The 21,718-nt window shown below is 51.0% G+C and overlaps 8 protein-coding genes across 8 annotated transcripts; 5 read left to right on the top strand and 3 right to left on the bottom strand.

Annotated features, from left to right (window-relative positions):
- Positions 1-503: 503 nt before the first annotated feature.
- ALTATR162_LOCUS4050 (uncharacterized protein) lies at positions 504-1,344 on the bottom strand (the record flags this gene model as incomplete). The annotated part of the gene is made up of 3 exons (XM_043311660.1): positions 504-529; positions 584-1,033; positions 1,083-1,344. The coding sequence occupies 3 exons, from the start codon at positions 1,342-1,344 to the stop codon at positions 504-506; spliced, it is 738 nt and encodes a 245-aa protein (XP_043167595.1).
- Positions 1,345-3,771: 2,427 nt separating this feature from the next.
- On the top strand, positions 3,772-5,449 carry ALTATR162_LOCUS4049 (uncharacterized protein; the record flags this gene model as incomplete). Its single annotated transcript, XM_043311659.1, has 4 exons — positions 3,772-3,867; positions 3,926-5,014; positions 5,069-5,350; positions 5,405-5,449. 4 exons carry the CDS (start codon positions 3,772-3,774, stop codon positions 5,447-5,449), a joined length of 1,512 nt encoding a protein of 503 aa, XP_043167594.1.
- Positions 5,450-6,746: 1,297 nt separating this feature from the next.
- Positions 6,747-7,158, bottom strand: ALTATR162_LOCUS4048 (uncharacterized protein; the record flags this gene model as incomplete). Its single annotated transcript, XM_043311658.1, has 2 exons — positions 6,747-7,023; positions 7,073-7,158. The coding sequence occupies 2 exons, from the start codon at positions 7,156-7,158 to the stop codon at positions 6,747-6,749; spliced, it is 363 nt and encodes a 120-aa protein (XP_043167593.1).
- A 348-nt stretch (positions 7,159-7,506) lies between these two features.
- ALTATR162_LOCUS4047 (uncharacterized protein) lies at positions 7,507-8,292 on the top strand (the record flags this gene model as incomplete). Its single annotated transcript, XM_043311657.1, has 3 exons — positions 7,507-7,687; positions 7,740-7,944; positions 8,001-8,292. The coding sequence occupies 3 exons, from the start codon at positions 7,507-7,509 to the stop codon at positions 8,290-8,292; spliced, it is 678 nt and encodes a 225-aa protein (XP_043167592.1).
- Positions 8,293-9,143: 851 nt separating this feature from the next.
- Positions 9,144-13,367, bottom strand: ALTATR162_LOCUS4046 (uncharacterized protein; the record flags this gene model as incomplete). Its single annotated transcript, XM_043311656.1, has 2 exons — positions 9,144-12,976; positions 13,046-13,367. The coding sequence occupies 2 exons, from the start codon at positions 13,365-13,367 to the stop codon at positions 9,144-9,146; spliced, it is 4,155 nt and encodes a 1,384-aa protein (XP_043167591.1).
- A 297-nt stretch (positions 13,368-13,664) lies between these two features.
- Positions 13,665-14,521, top strand: ALTATR162_LOCUS4045 (uncharacterized protein; the record flags this gene model as incomplete). The annotated part of the gene is made up of 2 exons (XM_043311655.1): positions 13,665-14,142; positions 14,214-14,521. 2 exons carry the CDS (start codon positions 13,665-13,667, stop codon positions 14,519-14,521), a joined length of 786 nt encoding a protein of 261 aa, XP_043167590.1.
- A 1,288-nt stretch (positions 14,522-15,809) lies between these two features.
- ALTATR162_LOCUS4044 (uncharacterized protein) lies at positions 15,810-16,734 on the top strand (the record flags this gene model as incomplete). Its single annotated transcript, XM_043311654.1, has 3 exons — positions 15,810-16,134; positions 16,186-16,293; positions 16,349-16,734. 3 exons carry the CDS (start codon positions 15,810-15,812, stop codon positions 16,732-16,734), a joined length of 819 nt encoding a protein of 272 aa, XP_043167589.1.
- Positions 16,735-19,955: 3,221 nt separating this feature from the next.
- Positions 19,956-20,791, top strand: ALTATR162_LOCUS4043 (uncharacterized protein; the record flags this gene model as incomplete). Its single annotated transcript, XM_043311653.1, has 2 exons — positions 19,956-20,319; positions 20,370-20,791. 2 exons carry the CDS (start codon positions 19,956-19,958, stop codon positions 20,789-20,791), a joined length of 786 nt encoding a protein of 261 aa, XP_043167588.1.
- Positions 20,792-21,718: the final 927 nt, after the last annotated feature.

Raw genomic sequence — 21,718 nt, 5'->3', positions numbered from 1 at the left:
CGAATGTGTCACGTTGACTGTATCCCGATGGGATGACGAAGTCACTGGAGCTGTCTTCTTTTCGCGTCCAGTCAGCTTTTTGCGCGCTAGTTCGCGTACCACATTATGAAGTGTTCCAAGAGAAATCATGTAAGCATCGACAGACAACCAAAAGGATGGATGAAAAGCTTTTGAAATTAAGACAAGGCCTATACTGAGCCTATATACACTGTAATCGCCGAATGCCCAGAGCCTCCAACGCCTGTAGCCGTGCCAATGCCCGTGTGATAGAATCAAGACCTCGCAAAGCCGTGCGAACCATGGGAAAGAAAGGGTATCGTAAGTTCAGAAGACGGAATGAAAAGTAATAAGAAAAGAAACACATGCTCTGCTGCGCACTGTCTAGATGCCAATAGGATAAATATAGTCGCGCGCGACTAATTCAATCGCAGAAGAACTGTAGAAGGCATGAGACAATAGAATCGTTCGTAACTGACTCGAAACGAGCGTCGCCAACTGGGCGCTTACTGCTTTGGACCATAGACCCAATCTGTGAAATGTTAGTGAACTACTACAGCTGTGCACGTGTTTCGTGTATACTTACACTGCGCAGCGTACTTGACTTCCCAGGAAGCTGGCATGCCCTTGCAGGTGGCAGCCTTGTTGCCACCAGCAGTCTCGACACGGTAGACGGTATCGATTCCTCCTTGAGTGATACCGGTCCTGTGCTGTAGGTACAGCCACTGAACAGCAGGTAGGCCGTTCTTGCCTGGGCATGCGTGTGCTGGTGCATCGACGTTGGCTATCTTGGCCACTTGAGTCATGGGGAATGGCGCGCTCAGTCTGTCGAAGGCGAATGTTGGCGTGTTGGTTCCTGATACATCGGCGAAGAAGTGATGACCCGCAATATGTTCGTAGCCTTGAGACTTGAGGCTCATGTCCACAACTTGGGGAGCCCATTCGCTCAGCGATAGTGCAAGAGGAGAAATGGAGCCAATCTTCCACCTGGCCATCTTGTCGTTGTTGAGCTTCGTGCCGATGTCGTATAGGGTAGCTTGATGGTTGTTAGACATGTCCTGCTGTTGAACTGAGAGAGTTCTTACCATATGCGCCAGTGGTCCCAGGAGCCACACTGTCATCAGGTTTGCTACATGTGTAGTTCTGTGTGCCGATACCGAGGACAACGTACTTCAGGTCCAGGCCGAGACTGTCTGGACTTGCGAGAGTGCTTTGAGGAAAGAGTTTGGCGAGGCTCTTGAGGTTACGAGCGGGAGTGTATGTTTGCGGTTTGCCAGGCAATGGTAGAGCAGCTGCAGTGGCAGACGCGGCAAAAAGCAGCGCCGTAGTAATCGTGGAAAAGAGCATGGTGACTGATAGCGAGTAGCTTTGCGAAAAGCGAACGCTGTTGACGATAAGATATGCGTGGATGATGTGCAATGCGACAAAATCCTAAAGAATGGTGAACGGTGAACGATGAAGTGAAAAGACCAATATTATCAGAATAAGGGCGACTTCGTTTTTCTTCGCTGGTGTCAAGAACTCGAAGCTGATATCGTTGTTACACTACCTCTTAGACCAGGCGGCTCGACAGACTTATACTCTCATTTGTAACCTTCGCGCTTGGCCGTTAGAAAGGCGGGCCCACACGGGCATGCATGCGCCGCCATGTGTATGTACGTCAACACGGGCCTTCATCTTGACCAGATTTCCTACTATTATCCTTGAAGCGATATGCACGCCAAATTGGTGAGACCTGGAGGTGGCTCTAGCGCCTTAGGGTAGTCCTCTTTCCGCATGTCACCTTGCCGCTCTCGGCAAGCTGGGTAAAAGGCTTGTGTCTGTTGTAAGCGCTGATACGTGCAATCTTGCGATCAAAAGCAGGGATTTCGAGAGCGATACGATGGGCTTTGCTTCCCTTCTAGTGAGCCGCATTCCGGTGGCGCTGTCCACTCTTCGTGTTGAGCCTCCATTCGCGCTCCCGAGTCTTGTGAACGTTAGTTTTTGGGTACATCACCTCCGGATCCATCGCAATGTCTGACAGCAAGGCATCGATTCTGCCTTAGGGAGGCGGCGCAGTTGGCTTGTCACCCTCACCAGTCATCCAACGGAGGATTCTTTAGTTTCAGCATCAGGCCCTCCAGACGAACACCAAACGTCGGCAGAACTGCACCCAATATTGGGAATTGAGTTTGCGCTTGCTCGAACAAGAGGTTGGGTATAAGCCTGGGGGCCTCCCTGGCATTCACCCGCCGCCTGTGCGCTGCAGACGCCATGCATCGGACGGCTGGTAAATGACCTGATCTGGCTGAACAAAGTCAGTAAATGACCCGATAGCGGCATGCATGCACTATCGAACGCCCCGCTTCAAGCCCAAATGTTGGTTAATTAACTGGGTACTCAACAAAGATTAACGGAAGATGCGGCAACCGTGAGTTCTGGAATGGAAAGGCATTCACGGGTAGCCTTAGGGAAGAATTGCGGCGTATGTCTCGTCGGCGTGTCATGGATGGGGTATGCATCCGCGGTGGCACCGGTGCTACGTACAGCTGCGGTTAAGCGAATCTGAAGCTTGCTATGCGCGAGCTTGAGCGTTACGTTCCTCTTCTACACAAAGACTGTATCTCTACGCGCAAATAACATTATTGGTTCAGATGAAAAGTAGCACTCTTGAACCCGCTCCTTCGCTCTCGTCTTTGGTGCCGATACGAGTACACGGCAAAACGTTCGCGAAGGCTGCAACCGTGTAGGCGACGTGCAGCGAAGACGTTAGCTCTGGAGCACAGAACCAGGTTACCCACGAGCCGCAAAATGCGCTCTAATCGGCTGACAAGACAATTATTATGGTTTCATTGGCAACGAAAGAGGGGTAATGTTGGCTTATTAGCTTCCTGCAAGTCCGTCGAAGGGGCGATATTAGCCTCCTTCCTTTTTTCGCTCCACATTAAGCTCGTGACACACGTCTAGCTAGCGAGCATACTCGTGGTGTATTGTGGGACGACGTTGCAGACGCCACCCGAGAGTCAATCGAGTGTTTCGTTTAGACATGTGAGGGACAGGTCGACCGAAGGATCTTTCACAATAACAACTGTTTCGAAACCCATGAAGTTCACAGAGTGAACTGTGTCAGAGCTCAAGCGAAGGGTTTCAGCGATGATCCCGCACAACGTGCGACACTTCCCCAGCTCGTGAACGTCGCTCGAACGCTTCCAGGAGGCACCCTTCATTTAGGTGAAGGTACGCGTAGGCGCGGGACGTTGGGCTCCTGTCAGCATCCTGAAATGCTTTTCAAACTCTTGACAGCTCCTGCATAGGCTGCATGATGGCAATCGAGACGGTGACACCTACCGAGACGGTAGATGTCTCCCGTTCTACATTTGTTCAGTTGAATTTGCTTCTGAGTAAGCCGGCATAAGTTGATACTCCAGGTGTCGGGCGGATGCTAAGGACGCGTCCAATGCGGAAGCGGTAGATCGGCCTGCAGCTTGTGCCATTTGATTCTTCGCTTTCACAACAGTATGGGGAATATCAAGTCCATGTTAGAGTTATCGGAAGGACATACCGGAATGTCATCAACGCGAGGATGCCCCAAGGCGCGGGTCTTGAGATGGCAAAGTATCGTGGCCGAAAGAGGAAAGGTCAAAGCGGGGTGCTGTACTTCGTAAGCCAAGGGCTGTCCTTTCGCCACGACAACTCTACATCCAAATAGGGAGTATCGCTATTTGGATGCAATATTTCGGAAGAAGGGCACCCGAGACATAAAATTAAGCTCCTGAACCTAGTCTAGATCTTGTGATGGCAGATATGGGCGATAATCGTGCCGCTGGCTTCCAATTATCGTTACCAAGTCGGGTGCATCCAATGGTAGCATGTGTGTTGCTCGTCTTAACCGTGAGTAATTCATGTCAGGATTCAAAGTGTCCCTTCTATTGCTAAAACCCCAATGTAGCTCACCTTTGCATACGCCTTCTACAACGCGTTTCTTCATCCGCTACGCCACTACCCCGGTCCACTACTCTGGCGATCTTTCCGCATCCCCTATGTAATCTCAACGCAACGCGGCGAGATACACAAACGATTTACTGAGTTCCACTCCAAGTATGGATCAATCGTACGTGTGGCTCCCAACGAGCTCTCTTATGCCGACAGTCGTGCATTGAAAGAAATCTACATCACGCGCCCTGGTCATCTACCCTTCGAGCGCAACCGTACTTCATTCAAGAAGATGTCACCAACCGAGCCTAACTCAATCGTGAATTGGCATGAAGAAGATCACGCGAGGTATAGACGCGCTTTTGCGAATTCCTTCTCGGAGAAGAGCTTGAAAGAACAAGCGCCAGTCATTGAAAGCTACGTTGATCTCTTCATGGAGCAAGTGAAAAAGAGGAAAACTGTCAATCTTGAAAAATGGCTGAACTATCTGACTTTTGATATCTCCGGAGACTTCACGTACGGTGAGTCCTGGAACTGTGTTGCGAACGGCAAAGCGCATCCCTGGGTCGACATTGCCCAAGATTTCGGCAAAGGGCTCGCCTTGATAGGGTCGATCAATCATTACCCTCCCATCGATAAGTTACTCCGACACATCATCCCCAAGCGTATCATGCAAAGGAGTATGGACCATCGTAAAATGAGTATGGAACAAGCCCAAAAGAGAGTAGCGCTGGAAGTGGAGCGGCCAGACTGGGTAACACCAACCAAGAAGTACAGTGATCAGAAGGATCGCTTCACAGATGCTGAGTGGGGCATCAACTTGCTCGTTATAGCCTTTGCTGGGAGCGAGACCACGGCCAGTGCCTTGACTGCGATTGTAAGGATGTTGGTGCAGCACAAGGGTGTCTTGCATCGACTCACAGCAGAGATCAGGGAGACTTTCCAGAATGAGAGCGACATAACAATAGCTTCGACAAGCAATCTACTCTACCTAAACGCGGTCATTAACGAAGGCATGCGACTTTGCCCTCCCGTCGTTGTCGGAGTGCCACGCATTGCTCCTAAAGGTGGAGATACCGTATGCGACCAATGGGTTCCTGAGGGTGTAAGTCACCTATGCTCTCATGCTATCTCGTCCTGACTAAATTATCTGGAACAGACCTACGTAACCTACAACCAATACTCCGCCTATAGACAATCGTACAACTTCCGCAACCCAAACTCCTTCATACCCGAGAGATTCCTACACCCAAAACCAGAACAAGACGACATGGCTGCATTCTCACCTTTCATGGTGGGTAGACACAGTTGCATAGGCGCCAAGGTTGCTTACAACGAGATGCGATTGATACTTGCGAGATTGTTGTGGAGTTTCAATCTCAGGCTGAAAGATGAGCGGGACAGGTGGGATTGGGGCGAGCAGTGTACATACATACTTTGGGTAAGTTTCATTGCGCCAACAGATTCTACGGTAATAACGCTAACGACAATATAGGATAAGAAACCACTAGAGGTCACTCTGGATCACGTTACTAAATGAACACGGAACGCTACCGAAAATCAGGAAGCATCTAAGGTGGAACTGGCCAGGGTTCGAAAAGTACATCGTTCCTGTCTAGCATATGATTGGGTTTGCACTGGTTTGATCGCATTACATCTCGCTACCATGTTCGATCGCACACATGAGAAACTCGACATTGGTTCATTACCATCACACGAATTGCTAGAGTCGCGCTTTGCTACACCCTATATGAGGTTATGTTTATCACATCCAGTGTCCTTTTCTTGTAGTATAAAGTCAGGTTTCAGACTTGTTCATCCATCGTCTTCTCCAGACGTGCTCATCATCGGATCTTTCTAAACATCAAACAAGCCCAAATCCATCAAAGTTTTGCGACAAAGACCTTAAGTGTCCTGTCAGACTACCCCGAACCTCCTCACATCTTCGCAACTATACCTACACCCCACTTCGCGAACCACAAAACTCTGACTTTGACGTCTCCAACATTCAAATCACCACGATGTCCACTGCTACAAGATTTTCGATATTCGTGGTCTCGAGCCTGTTGTATCTCGTCATCATGGTATCCACGGCACACGCTTTTCCCACGTCTCAACCCAATATCGCTGTCTGAGGATTCCCCATGCCATTGAGCTTTAATTTTGACCTGGTCTATGGGGGCTGGTGGAGGACTTAGCCATAGCAGCCATACTTCGGCTGCTGAAAGAGTTGACATGCCGTCGGCATGGGGTGCAACCTACTTGTTGCTGAGGTGGTAGTAGCAATAATAGGTGACAAGTGATAGATCGGCTTCATGTATGGAACAGGCACTTGGAGAATTGACTCATTGAGATTGGGAGTGGCCTCTTCGAGAGTGTACCACGATATTGCTACGCAAGGATAGGGAGTGGAATACGGTGCTAGTCTTACACAGTCATATTCTAATCGTCCTTGGAGTATGTGTGCATGAATGTATCGCTTTAACCCCCAGTGCGTCTGTGAGAATCCGTCACTTCCGATATCTTGCAAACCTTCAATGACAAGTCTTCTTCAGCCTGTCTGCGTCTTGATGGGATAGCAAGCAGGAACTCATGATGACACAACGCCTAACCGCTACAAGGTCAAGGTGCCGCGGAGACTACATGAAGAGATCGCGCGTAGGGCTGTATGACCACAGAGAGTAGCGTGCGGTATACCGAAGATGCAAATGCGCCTTGTGCATTCCATGAGCCAGCTGTAGGCGCAGCAGTATGGCCTTATGCAATCCATGTAACGCTTCTAATCAAGCATCGTGTTCCCACTAGTACTGCGCATATCCGCATAACCCTCATGTCGTTCATACAGCCTCCATGCGCGCCTCGACAGCCTTTTCATACGCCTTGAGGTCGATGTTGCCGGCATTCCAGACAGTGACGGCTTGTACAAAGACGCCCTGCTCTTTCCTGCGCTCGACATATCCGATGACATTTAGCCACGTTCCGATGTCTACGTCAAGATGCTTTATCCGCTCCAGTACATGTTGGATATCGAGATTCGCAATAACGGGCGGGTTAGATATCGGGTAGTTGTGCTTAAGCCGCAGTGTTGCGGTCTCAGTGACGTATCCATCGATGCTGCGATACAGTCAGTTTCTGCGACACTAATGGAAACGAGTCCATGTACCAGCCTAGAAAGCGGACTTTTGTTCCCTGCGCACACGCGGACAAGTCATTTAACAGGACCAAATTCGATGCAACTGGACCAGACATGGTGGTGAACGCGCCGCAGAAGGCGGTGGAAACCGGAGCCGAGATGCACGTGCCATTGCTAGCGCGGACGACATCATACCCTCGTGCATCCAGGCCCGATTCATGACCATCCAGGCACCCTCCAAACCCTCCAACACCGCCGCCCCAACAACATAAATTCCCGCGAAATCCTCTCACACACAGTATTTCGAACACCCTCCGCATTCCCACACAGTACGTGCAAGTCACCCACCATCCCCGTAGCCCCACCATCCCACTCTTTGATAGGCTTCGAACCAGCTGCATGGACCTGCGATAGCGTCAAGTGAAGGAGAGTTGCTAACTGATAACCCCAAGAACTACTTCAATATGAGCGGCTGGGGCCTGGGCTGGTTTGGCGGTGGCCAGGCAAAGAAGGAGGCGCCAAAGAAGGCCATCCTCCAGCTTCGAGGCCAACTTGAGATGCTGAACAAGAGGGAGAAGCATCTACAAAACCAAATGGACGAGCAAGATGCGCTGGCGCGAAAACATGTTTCCACCAACAAGCAAGGTGAGTTCGCATGGATTTCACTTCAAGATACTGTCGCTAACGCCTACTGCAGCTGCCAAATCGGCGTTACGGCGAAAGAAGCAGTTCGAGCACTCGCTCGAGCAGACCAGTTCACAGATCATGACGCTAGAAAGAGAGATCTATTCCATCGAGACGGCCAACATCAACAAGGAGACGCTGGACGCCATGAAGAATGCAGGAACCGCGATGAAGCAGATACACGCCGGTCTGACCATCGACAAGGTCGACAACGTCATGTGTGTATCCTGCGCTTTACAACATCTATAGAGAAGCTTGCTAACAACATGCGCAGGGAGGAACTCCGCGAGCAACACGCAATCGGCGAAGAGATCGGCGAAGCCCTTACCTCGGGCGTTGGCGCCAACGGCATCGACGAAGACGAGCTGGATGAGGAACTCGCAGAGCTACAACAAGAGAAGCTCGACGAGCAAATGCTTAATACTGGCAACGTGCCTATCCATGACGCCCTATCGTCACAGAAGCTACCACAAGCACCAAATACCAACCCCAAGGCACCACAGCGGATTGAGGAGGATGACGAAGAGGAGGAGCTGCGGAAGCTACAGGCTGAGATGGCCATGTGAGCTGCGACGCAGGCTCAGACTATTGCTCTCGACTGGGCATAGTGAGTGCGAGTGGTGGGGATTTCAGGCGTACGGCGATATCAGCAGAAGCGGCATCTTGGGCTTTCGCTTCTTCTTTCCTATATATAATCGTAGCATTTGGGCTTTGAATTTGTGTCGAGGCACTTACTCTACCTATGAGAACGCGGGCAATACCAGACTCTTTACCGTTTGACGTTCTCTACGTACAGACTTTCCACCTTTCATCAATTACAGTCGCGTGATATGCGCTGTACCCCTGACTACTGAAGAACTTTACTAGGCAACAACTCATTGAATTAGGCATCAACATATGCACGGGCAGATGTACTTTTGAACGCGCGTCAGGATCGAACAAAGACCAGGCTACAATCGAAATAACAGCCACTGATTCAGGTAGAACTGTTCTGTTTTGGAATTTCACACTTTACGGTCAGAAGAAAGCAACACATGTCCATGCAAGTGTATATCCATTTTTGTAGCCGACGCAATACTATCGCTCGTCGTCACTATCATCTATCTACTCGAAATAGTCATGTATACCATAACGCATGTGTCCCATATTCGACGTAAAAACTTACGCGAAATTTCACTTTTGATAACCATGAACCCCCAACCAAGCTACGCTGTCAAGGGGTATCAATATCGCCATGTTGGCGAAAGCCAAAATGCTTCCGCCCAAAACGCCAAAGTCAAATGCTAGCTAGCTCCAAACAGGCTTGGAACGCTGATTAGAGGGGAGAGAAATGAGCGACGCGCATAGAGATAGGCTGAGCGACGAAGCTATGGAAAGGAGAGTGTTAAGAATGAAGAAAGCTTCATCAAATTGAAGCCTACTCAGCCTTCTTCGACGCATCTTGACTGTTCTCCGTTTTCTTCGCTTCATCTGCGCCGGGTGTGCTATCTGCGGTCAATTCGGTCATTGGACGCCGCAGCGGCGTGCCGTTTTGAACTGCGGGCGAACCAGGGACGGGCGTGATGGGCTCGACGCTCGGACGATGCGAAGGTGCCATGGCGGACGCAGGTGGGGCGGTTGGCTGTGCAGTGGTTGTGGGCGGAGCTGGTGATGCGCCGGTCATGTTTGGCGTGAACTTCTGCGGTTCGCTATTCTCACGTGTCGGTGCTGGGGACGCAGTGCCGGTCGGATTTACAGACTGTGGTGCTGGTGGATATTGCTGAGCCATGGTATTTGCTGCAGCACCCGCTGCCGCAAACGCTGCTGCAGTACTGGCTTCATCTTCATCTTTGACATCAGGTGCTCTCTTGACGTGCTTGTTGATGCTCTCTACGCCGCAGATAGATATGAGCAACTTCCTTTCTTGTTCCGTCAAAGTCGATTCAGGTACAGTTCTGTCTACGCAAGCTCTAATAGCATTGTCCACCTTTTTCTGCTCATCTGGGCCTGGTCTCTTGTCAAGGTAAACGTGACGGTACGCTTCAAGTTGACGAATGAGATCTGGGTGAACTCCAATTGGGTAACGTCCAGACGGGTGCGGTGCCGAAGCATCATTTGGAGGCCCTGGCTGAGAGGGTGTCTGAGACGGAGGTGGGCCGTAAGGTGATGCTGAAGATTGTGGCTGCGATGCCGAAGTAGCATTCGATTGCTGACCTTGTGGTGGGTATGCTGCATAAGGGCGAGGCGGACCTGGGCCATACGGGCTCGCGCCCGCATTAGCGTATGGCCCACCGTAGGGGCTGGGTGCCGGAGGTTGGCTGTATGGCGATTGCTGTGGAGCAGCCGTGGGGTAGAGAACGCCATACTGACCGCTTGAACCAGCTGCTGTGGAAGCTGGTGGAACCTGCGAGTTGGGCTGCGGATACGGTCGTGGAGGATTAGGTGCTGGCGGACTTCCAGCCGTGTTACCACCGCCGCCCCATGGGGACGCATAAGGCGAAGGATGGGGCGCGTTCTGAGACGTGTTTGATGCCGCTGAATTACTTTCATTGCGAGCCATACTAGGTGGTAAGCGAGGTTGCGCAAGACTGGGTGGCAGTCTCGGGGGTGGCTGTGGCATTGCATGAGGCATGCCCGGATGATATGGGTACCCGGGCTGAGGGTACGGCTGGTATCCGTTCGGCGGTGGATAGTACTGTCGCGGAGCGTTACTGAGTGGAGGACTGGCTTGCCTCTTCCTGCGTTCCTTCTCTATTGAAACTTCAGGGTTGATTCTCCAGAGATATCCTTTGCCCTCTTTATCACCTTTCATGAAGGCGTCGTGCTGACCAAGGTTGTGACGCACGCTAGACTGCCAACCACTGGTAGTAGTCTTGAACTTATACCAGGGATACTTCCGCTCGATGTAAGTATAAATCGATTGAAGGTTCATCTGACCAGTGGGGGAAGAAGAGATTGCCTCGTGGATCAAAACAACATAGTTGGCTGTGGGACGCTGCAGCTGTTCTTCGGAATAGTCCTCAATGCGCATCTCAGGCGAAGGAGTTCGAGGTGGCCTGATGGGCTTTGCCTGCTTCTGGAGAGCGGACAAGCTACCATCGCCCTGCTCTGTTGTCTCCATGACTCCGTCATCGTCGCCATCGCCAGCGTTTGATTCTTTGCGTTTGGGTGCCTTTGGCTTGATGGTCGGGATCGGGATATCAGCAGGATCGATGCCAGCCGCTCTTGCCCTCTCAATGTCCTTAGCTTGCTTGATGAGTTGCGAACGCTGGCGCTTTGACATGATGCCATCCTTGGGCGGTCTACCTGGTCCTTTGCGCTTCTCAACGACATGACCGATGAGGTTCCGTGGCAGATTGTGCTGGATAGCCATTTCTTCCGTAATAAGACCATCGATGTCTCCGGCTTCAAGTTCGCCTTCGTGTGGCTTACGTAGTAATGGCGGGCTATCGTTCGGCGGGGGCTTGCTTGGCTGCTCGGGCTTTGGAGCCGTGGGAATATCTTTGACGGGCTCCTCGACTGGCGTTTCGTCTTTGATAGGTGCCTTTGCGGGAGCCTTGGCTGGTGCTTTGCCCTTGTCTTTCGGCTCCTTAGGTTCTTTGGGTTCCTTGGGCTCTTTAGGCGGTGCCACTTCTTTTTCTTTTGGTTCCTTTGCTTCCCTAGGCTCTTTGCGCTCCTTTTGAATCTTTGGCTCTTTCGTAGATTCCCGAATCGCTTCCTTGAGCTTCGCAGTGTCCTTGACTTTGAGCTTGACCTTCTTCGTTGGAGGCTCATCAGGCGTGAGTTCGCGGTGCTGATGCTTCCTCTTATGCGCTTTCTTGCTTTCTTTCGAAGGAGCGGGAGGCAGATTCTTGATCTTGAGCTTGAGACTGGTCTTCTGTCGCGGTTTGGGAACAGGCTCCTCATAGTCATCCATTTCTTCATCGGCGAGTCCATCATCATCGTCGCTGTCACTGACAGGATGGTGATAATAGACATGGCGCGGGTTGACGCTCTGCTGATCCTCGCTTTCGGAGCTGACGTGCTCGTCGCTTTCTAACTGACCGTTCCCATTTTCGAAGGAGAAACTCATAGGGCGTGAACCAGACTCCTGGCGATGCCGTTGCTGCTCTGTAAGCGCGACGTCTGGAAGGAAGAAGTGTATGTTCACAGCACCAAGCTGCAAGTGATCGCCATGATCCAGAGGTACAGTCTCGCCCTTGGCATAAAAATCTCCCTCATGATGCAGGCCATTGTTACCCAGGACATGGATACAGAAGTGTCCTGCGTCAAAATCAAAGAAGATCTTGGCATGCTCTCGTGATATGCCTTTTGGACCTAGCGACCCGGTCTTGGCCATGATTTGCTGCGGATGTATAGGTACGAATGGACAGTCGTTCGGGTCTTCGGGGACGTGGCCGTCAAATTGCGCGGGCACTTCGGGGAAGGCCTGCATGATCATGTCTTGCGGCGCACGCTCGGCGGGCTTTTCCTCGCTGGATTCGCCTGTGGGATGTGAGTTTGAGCTGAGGGAGTGCGACGCATTGCTCTGGCGACGCTGCTGGTACTCCATGGGCATCGACTCGATGGGTGCGCTGAGGATGCCGCCCTTCTCTGAGATGACGCTGCGAGCACCACCCTTTTTGTGCTTCTTCTTCTTTTTGTCCTTCTTCCCGTTGACCTCATCCATGCCATTCAAGTGTTCGCGGGCGGCCTGTACATGGCCCTTTGCGTGCAGCGCCTCGGCCTTGATCAGGCGCTTCATGTCTCTGTGCGCGAGATCGAGGTTTCGGCCTAGGGTGATCTGGTAGGTATGCATATAGTAGGAGCCGTCATCGAAGCGCAGACGCGCAAAGGCTGTGAGGCGCTCATTGGTCGTGGGCGGCATGAAGGCATTCATGGGTGGGAAGGCGGATGTCATGTCCATGGGCATGCCGCTCATGTCGGCGCCGTTTAGGTTGTTGGACTGCGCAAAATCGATGGGTGTGTCCAGAAGCGGCAGTCCGTTGGTGAGGGTGGTGTCCATCACGTTGTGGTCGGCAGGTGGGTTCTCGCCGCCGAGGGCAGGCAAGGCCGACGCATCGCTGGTCGCGGCTGCCATGTCGGGAATGCGCTGATCGGGAGCAGGCGAGAGAAGGGCGTCGGGGATGTCATGTTGGGGGGTGACATGGTGTAAAAGCTCGTTGGAAGGGGCTACGGCCATACTGCCGCCGCCATCTTCGTTGGGAAATGCGTAGTTGAGAGTGGAAGGGAAGTCAAAGCCCAGGGAATAGTGGTCGAGGATGCCGTCCTCTGCAGGTGGTTAGCGGCGCGCTTGTTTTTCCCTCAGCAAACCGCGTCGCGGTGTCGCGCAACACATACGAGATAATTGAAGCTCGAAGAGGGCGGAATAGCTCTTGTCTAGGATGTTTCCCAGTAGCAAAGAGCCTTCGTCGTGCTGTCGCAGCAGGTTGGTGTCTTCGGAGGATGTCGGTCGAGGCTGCCCATGAGAGGCTTGCGCCGGGCCTAATCCTGCTGCACGTGGGTCTTGGCCGCCCATCTCCGCATCAAGGTCCGACGGCGCCGATGAGGAAGACGAACTTGATGCGTGGGAGATATACATCGATTTCTCATTCAAGGCATCTCCAGATCTGAGCGGCCATAGAGGCGTATCGCCCACAAAGCTTTTACCTGTTGGAGTCATCGTTGGTACATTGGTTCTGATCGCAGCAAGAGCACGCGACAAAGGTAACGGCCCAGGCGGTATCGAGGCGTGAAAGGAGTGCAGAAAGGAACGAGGACGCCTTGTCAAGGAAGATACAGGAACTTCAAAGCAAAACCTCAAAAGTGAACGCGCTCTTTGGCACCCTTGGCCGTTCTTTGGTAGGGAAGGAGCCAACCACCAAACTTTTCACTCAGCAGCGCAATCTCCAAACCAATAGCAGCACCACAGAATCAAAGCGTCTGGGCTACCTCCTAGTCATCAGTAAGCGCAATTATCATGGCGCCTAAGAAGAAGGCACAGCAAGGTGCATCTGCCAGGCTGGCGACATCATCTGAACCAGTGAGACAGCCTCCCAACTGGCCTGCCTTCACTCCTCTCGTACCAGAAGAGGACCTTGCCCTGCAGGAAGTGCTTCCGAAGCAGATCGTCACTATTCCCAACTTCTTCACAGCGTCGCTATGCAAGACGTACGTCTCCTTCCTGTCATCGTTACCACTGACGACAACGCCCGGAAAGCCCAAGAAGGGTGATGCGGTGCGAGTGAACGACCGCTATCAAATTGACGACTCCGCATTCGCTGAACGATTGTGGAACCAGACCGGACTAAGGAAGTTGGTCAGTGATGATGCTGAGGAAGGGGCGCTCGGTCTTAGTGCAGAACAGCGGAAGGAGCTGTGGGGCGGCGAGGTCGTCGGGTTAAACCCAAACATTCGCATATATCGCTACTCCAAGGGCCAGTTCTTCGACCAGCACTGTACGTCACCACTACTCGGTGATCCGTTGGAAGCCATCGGGCAGTCATGAACCAAATGCTAACAGAGCCAGATGACGATTCCAATAATGTAACCCTTCAGCCCTCCGGTTCGCCGCTGGTGCCAACGCGCACCACCTGGACCTTATTGATATACCTGACCTCTCCAGCCACGGGCTGTATCGGCGGAGAGACGGTGTTTTATCCAGACCCGCCTAAAAAGAAGAGTAGGGATCCACCACCTGAGCCTTTCGTTGTCCATCTCGAAGTTGGCCTTGCGTTGCTGCATCGACATGGCGCAGATTGCATGCTGCACGAAGGGCGTGAGGTCACCAGCGGTGAGAAATGGGTCATCAGGAGCGACTTGTGTGTCAAGCGCTGAGTCGCCGTGCTTCTCAGGGACAGCGAGTCGTTACGAATTCGCGATTTTCAACACCACCGCCCACTCGACAAAGTTGATCTCGACCTGCGCAACAGCAAGTCATATTCATGATTTACATGTATGTTGCCACAGTCTGGTCCGTCTTATGTTACTACGGCCATTGAGCTACGTGGTTTGCGTGCCAACATTCGAATGCGATGGGTTACTCCTTCCCGGACTTCGCCCAAGTTCTGCGTTGTAAGCCTAGATCACATGTTTCTACACTTACCAGTCCAGTTCATAAGCCTGTGGAACCAGTCAGAGAATGTAACGGGTGCGCGCAGGCAGGTGCGACACTGCACATATGTTGTGTTGCTGGTTTTACCCAGATCAGCTACTAGCGCTGCAGAATCGATGAAGACGCTCGTAGACACTTGCTGTGAAGTCCTACAAGACATCACATGGCTACAGCTGTCATACCGTGCGTCCGGAATCTGATAGACTTTCTGGCCTAGTCCACGCATCGTCTGGTTCGCTTTGCATATGTGGTAATTCGGGTTTGGCAAATTCCACCACACACCCACAATGGACTACCTCGAATTCCAATATTACAAACTATGCTTTCTTCCTCCGATCAACTCATTTACACCTCGCAACATTCTCTCTTGTTCCCTAGCTCTTGCAGCTATCTCAGCTTACGGGACGTCTCCCTATAACGCCCTCCATACATTTCCTCTGTGTCTCCTAACAGCACAAACAATTCATCTCTCTCTCACATGTATCGACCCCAGTATTGCTGTCAATAATCATTACCACGTCTCTTTACTTGGTAGAGATCATGGGAGGGAACGCCGGCAGTACGCCCAAAGAATAATAGGACCAACATTAATTGCAATTGATGGCATACAAACATTCATGCTCGATGTTTGGATTGGGTTTCACGCTATCCTCGCTTCAGGCGGAGGACGAGATAGCTTCATACTCTTGGCGATTCATCCTCGGTTTCATCTCGGCAGGCTAACGAAACTTGGCATAGCCTACGTATCGCCTATACAGGAACTCGTTTCATCATCCTCAACTCACGCTTAGAACTACCCATCGAGCTGTCGCCGGCGTCTACTATGAGTGGCAATGACAGCCCCGACTAGGAGCGACAGGCTCAACGTTTCGGTGTGGGCCAGCATGTTTGACATACGAGTACATCTGTACGGAGGCCGCCGCTGCCTTTGGCTCCTCAGCTGCGTTCACTTTCGTTTCTAAGATTCAATTCAACAACTGACCTGGCGTCACTAATTCACCGATCGACATGATGGAGCCACAACACCACTACGCAGACGTACGTTCGCAGGACCATCACCATGATGACGACTCATCAACTGAGGTCGAATCTTTGGTTGGGGGAGAGAAGCAATGGGCAGCTGGCGAATATCACAGCAGAGCACCACCGTCAAAAAGAAGGATAATGTGCCCGCCGCTGGTGGCAGCGATGCGATGGGTCTTAGTGATAGGACTACAACTCGTGATCATCGGGCTGTTGGCTAGAGACCAGGGCATGCTCGATTCAACACGATGGAAGGCTCGTTCGACAAGCGCGAACGATGTCGGTGGGGATATCACTGGATGGTCACCACACAGTACGCCTTGCTGTTCTATCCAACTTGGTACATTGACTAACCAATGTGCAGTCCCTACGCAGATCACCAAGTTCGAGATAAATCAGACATTTGCACCCTACAATACATCGGAGTTCTTCAAGCCAGAAGTACTTCGGGCATGGAACGAGCTCTTGCCTGGTATAACTGCCCTAACACCAGACTTTCCCAAAATATCTACTAACACTCACTACAGTCGGCATGGGCTTCCAGAGCATCCCAGATCCAGAGAACTACCATGATCTCCCCACCCCCATCGTCTGGCCTAATGCCACTGTCTTCACGACATCGATGACACACCAGCTCCACTGCCTCTACGCTGTCGTCGCAGTCTACTCTGGAATGACCTCCGGTCACGAGCTCGAAGAAGACCATCACTGGCACATGATTCACTGCTTCGACTACATGCGCCAAGCTATCATGTGTAGCGCGGATATGGCTCTTGAAGGGCTAGAGACGACATTTCCCGATCATAACGGAGGTAGTGATGGCTGGGATAGCAAGCATGTCTGCAAGGATCCCAAGAAAGTTAGAGAACGGCTGGAAAGTGTGAGAGCGTACGATGATCAAGAGATCTTTTGAAAGGGTTATATCTTGGTGGGGACCAATGCTTCTCTCGCTCCCAATGGATGAGCCAGTACAAAGTACGTTACGGACAGTAGGTCATTTGACATGGTCGTTGCATTTATATAGATAATTCAGACTTTCTTGTACGGCCAGCCGGCATACGAACCCAATCGTGACAGCCGATAATATCTCAGAATCTATCCCAACGCACCACTCATGCCGAATTGGTTCAAAGCATTCACTGTTAAGCCTCTGATGTCATTCACCTGCAACTGAGCCTTGCCGCTGTGTCGCAGCGAGCTCGTCCCGTGACGCCACCGATATGCGAAGGAGAAGGACAACGTTAGTGGGTGTCTTACAGATGGCCCAGACGTGATCATCATTCTACGTGCATTGGCTCATGATCAGCGACGGAGGTGCCAGTATTGTTGTAGCTGCCTAGAATCGGATTTACTCGACCTAAAGAAATATGGGTAGTGTTGTACTTTAGACCAGGCGCAACATATGATAGGCACTGGCGCGGTGGTTACTTTATGCCGCAAGGGCAGTATTCGATCTTCTACATCTCTCCATCTATCGCACTGCCAGATACATCGAAATTTGAGCTGCTCTAAGGCTATGCCAAAGGTCCCCCCCAAACTTGCCTATTTTATGGGTGCACAGCCTAATAGGGCCATCTTCCGTTCCTTCGGAGCCCTCAATACGCGGTATCTCCTTTGCCTTCAGGCAGAACTCATTCATCTGGGAAAAACACTCAATATGGCGGAAGTTAGAGATAGCAGAAGTTGTGTGCGTAAGAAGCATAGATATGCGCACAATTGGTACTGGCTGAAGATGTTTGCTTCGGCGCCAAACGAAGATTTTGTGCCATTCAACCTTATCAGAAAGATTCGCGAGAAGTTGAACCGCCACAGCAAGACGCTCACAGATTATACTCCTTCGTTAATTGACGCGGCAATAGACGACCCGCTGTGCTACCAAGCAGCCATTCACAGGCTCGAAATGTCGAAAATGTTCTATCTCAAAACAAAGAGAACTTGATGGGCAATGAGGAGATAAAATTCCTATAATGGAGCCAGATGAACACGCCTGGGGATTAGTTGTAGAGCCAGAATCCTACAGCGATTGATGATATATTTGCGCTGTGTACCCGAAAGTACACTGACTCCTTCTCAAATAAACTTTGAGAACAAGTACTTGTGCTCCTAGACTTCTTGAAGCGACTGTGTCCGGGAGAGAAAAGGGATGACTTCGTTATTTATAATCACCGAGCTACCATCACCAGATCTACCTCCTGCTTAGCGAACTTCATCGCTTCAATCATGCCGATTATCTCGATCATTACGCCAGTGAGCATTATGTCTGTTATTCGCCACCTCGCCACCATCGTTGCATTCAATGGCCTCATATCGCCTTGTCAACTGTGGTTCACGGATGCGAGACGAATCGAAGTGTTCGTAATCACAACAGCGTAGGATTTGTTCCTCAATCGAATGGTCTACAACTAATTCAACGTGCAGGTCCGCAGCTATTCGGGTAGTCTTTGGGGACTAGGCTCTTCATGATGGCCCAGGAAGTCGGAGTTACACCCAATAGAGCGCTAACCTCATGCATCTGTGCGCAGTGATTATATTACTAGGCTATCCACCTTACTGGCAAGCGGTGAAGTTCTATTGGGGGTAGCTCATACGTGAGACATGGGGTAGACTACAAGCAAGTCAATGTAGACATGGCTAATCGTTCAGTATGACACACTTGTCAGCAAGATTTCACGGTATCTTCAGATCGTTGCTTAAGGTTGGTGCTATTGTAGCATACATGCATAAATACCAGCAAGACATTGGCGCTAGCAACGCGAAAGCTTAACCGACAGTAATGCAGCGAGAGTTGAGTTACAGCCCACCAATGTTCCTACATGCAGCTCAGTATCTTTTCCCCTTTGTTGTGCTGGAGAACCTTTGTTCACTCGACCAGGAGCGACATGTGTACCTGTTCCTTCCCGCCACCCTTTCCACTTGTTCGGTTCGCCACACATATGTAGGCGTAGTTTCCAGGTTCTACAATAGTTCAGCACTTCAAACAGGTCTTTCCAGATTCCATGGGCACGCGGAAAGTCCTGCAATCAATATGGAACCACGCAGTATAGTGCTTGCCGGTGACAATATTAATATCCTTCAGAAGCCGCTGTTTGAGATGTTCATGGCCTGAGGGGAAAATACGTACCGTTGTAGATGATGCGGTTCTGACAAGGCTGCGTTTTGGACCGCTACATTGCTCGACTCTTTCCGGTGGCCCGACATTTGGGTCTTCTTCAGTACAATGGTAGCCGGCCTTGAGACCGCATACCCAGCCATATTCTAGCTTACTCACTTCGTCTTTGGCTTTTTTCTCAGCACCCTCCGATACACTTTTTTTGATGTTATCCTCGTCATCTCGCTTCGAAACTCCCTCACGCCCACCTTCCAGGAGGCTTTGCGCTAGCCGAGGACGTTTAAAATGAGTGCGTTGGGGAGTAGAAGCGTGTTGATCGGATGCTGGCATAGTAAAATAAATTATCGAACGGAAAGTGAACCAGAAAGATATGCTACAAAGATGGAATTTATATTTCTCTATGCTTGCTTGCCTATGATCACCTGTGTGGATTCGATGAACAAACCTGGTATCCATAAGACGTGGCCATGATTAACTCCCAACGTGGAGGTGTGCTCCCTTATCCTACATTCGACCTATCTCATTTACATATATCGTATTGACTGATGATGAATGGGAGCAAACGTGCGGTGCACGACGCGTGTGTGGTACTCTACGCTGTCGATACGTTGTAGGCTACTGAGATCTGGCAAATTGAAAAATGTAGTATACCTGGGTACGCACGCCCACGTTGAATAAACTGTTGAATAATTGTACCGCTTTTCGGATATCTTTTTCCCCGCATTTCAGATCAATGGTAACTATGCTCACTACCAGCATCACGTGGGAGAGTTGCCCACGTGGTATAAGCTTCTTAGGATTAGAGCAATGCAGCAAACGTTCGTGCCTGTAGTGTAACCTGAAATACTCGTACAGCCGCCGGATGTAGCGCTAAAACTAGGTGAACGACGAGTGCGTGGTACATGCGTAACTGTGTCAGCCTGTTGTGCGGGCGTCAAAACCTCATCATAAACAATCGCGACCCCGGATGTCCACCAGATCCAACGCTTTGAATCAACCCCATACCTTGAAGACATATTTCGAAAATGCTGGAGAAGGCACTCCGTGCCACTGGCAAGGATCAAAAGAATACCGTGCCACTTGTACGAGCGTGGGAGCAACATCCGATAGGCTACCCTCGACTTTCCGAGCGCATTTCTTTCAAGCCAGAGACTGGAATTTATCGCCGATTTGATGGTCTCAATGCGCGACGTATACTATACCTTCAAGCCGAACTGTGCATATTGGAGCAGGATCTGCACTTGATCGAGAAGCAAGACAAGGCCGGCACAAAGGGCAAGCGAGCTGTTTATGCAGTAGACTACAAGTGTATGCTCGAGGAAGCAGATGGAAAGCAATCGGGCCAGATCAAATTGATAGCTGAAATGCAGAGGAAACTGAATGAGTACAGTGAGTAAAATGAAGTTCAAGCGTGTGCATCAGGATGACAACCCTAGCAGATGAGGCCCTTATCCAACTTTCCATTCTTCAAAAGCTCAAAGCACCAGATCGGTTTGATCTCTACGATATCCAAAGCTTTCTCGAGAGCAAAGAGATGGGCCCTGATCATCTGAATGGCGTTGATGCGCAAACGTGGGGCACGACTGATGACCCAGACAATCATCCACCAGACATCATCGCAGTCCATCCACGCAATGTAGAAGACAAATTTTCTCGCGTCGTGTCTGAACGCGCAATATATCTCTTCAAGTGCGGACTGGGTCTCTTCACGAAAGGGGATCGCAACCTTGGTCATAAGATCTACTATGATACCACTGTGGCAAAGATCACGCTTTGGATCAGTTCCATGATTGCGGCGATGCTTCCCATTGCACCAATTCTCGTGTTGATTCAGCTTGAGTCACTCAAAGCAAAGCTTTGAACAATCGCAGCCTTCAACGTGGGGATGAGCTTCTGTTTGACGTTCTTCGCTAACGCTAAGCGAGCTGAGGTTTTTGCTGTGACGTCCGCGTACGTGTTATAGATACATTGGAGTGGCGGCTGACTGACGTTCTTAGGTTCGCTGCTGTACTAGTCGTGTTCGTGAGTACTGATCGTGGTAACCCTACTACGTAGTGATACGCTGCCGTGTGCTGGAGACGCCCAATATGACAGTTTGACGGAAACAAGAAGCAAAATTGAAGAATGATGTGTTACTTCAAGTCTATTCGACCATCAGCATTGAGGTGTTCGAGTACTACAGGTGTATAGTGCAAAGCAGAAACCACCCATAACAAGCTTGTAGTGCCTCAAAACGCGTTGTGAGAGGCCGTGACAGCTCAATACTACACAACGGACATCACAGACGAGGTGCTTCACAATGTCGATGGACGACGTTCCGTGAGTAATGGTAGGGCGGGGGAGATTGTGCGGACAAGAGCACATCCCTTCGCATCCGGGGCTTCCACGCCAAGACGCCGGTGGCGCTAAGCCTCCGCGTCTCCCATCTCATCTTGCGCGAACTCCAACCGCGTCCTCTCTATCGACAATAAGTCTATTTTGCGGCATATGCAGCCATTCAATGTCGCTGAATCATTGGAAGACGGTCAGGCGAAGACAATCAGCGAAATCTTGTTACGCGCCTTCCGTCTTGACCAGCTGTCAGCAATCCCTCTTGTGACATTACCTTCACGATGTAAAACACTAGAGCTGTCATCTTATAGTTCTGCCGACAATACGCACCCCGAACGTGCACTTGGAAGCCCCTCCAAATGGCTAAGAGCCTCAAGACCGGCCCAAGAATAACCCCGCAATTTGGCCAACCCGCCGTTGGACGCCCAGATATGCTGCGCACTAACTTGCTCGGTGT

Source organism: Alternaria atra (assembly GCF_907166805.1).
Source record: "Alternaria atra isolate CS162 genome assembly, contig: 23, whole genome shotgun sequence".
Lineage (NCBI taxonomy): Eukaryota > Fungi > Ascomycota > Dothideomycetes > Pleosporales > Pleosporaceae > Alternaria > Alternaria atra.
Note: the sequence above shows the minus strand (reverse complement) of the source record. Positions and strands in the feature narration are given on the sequence as shown.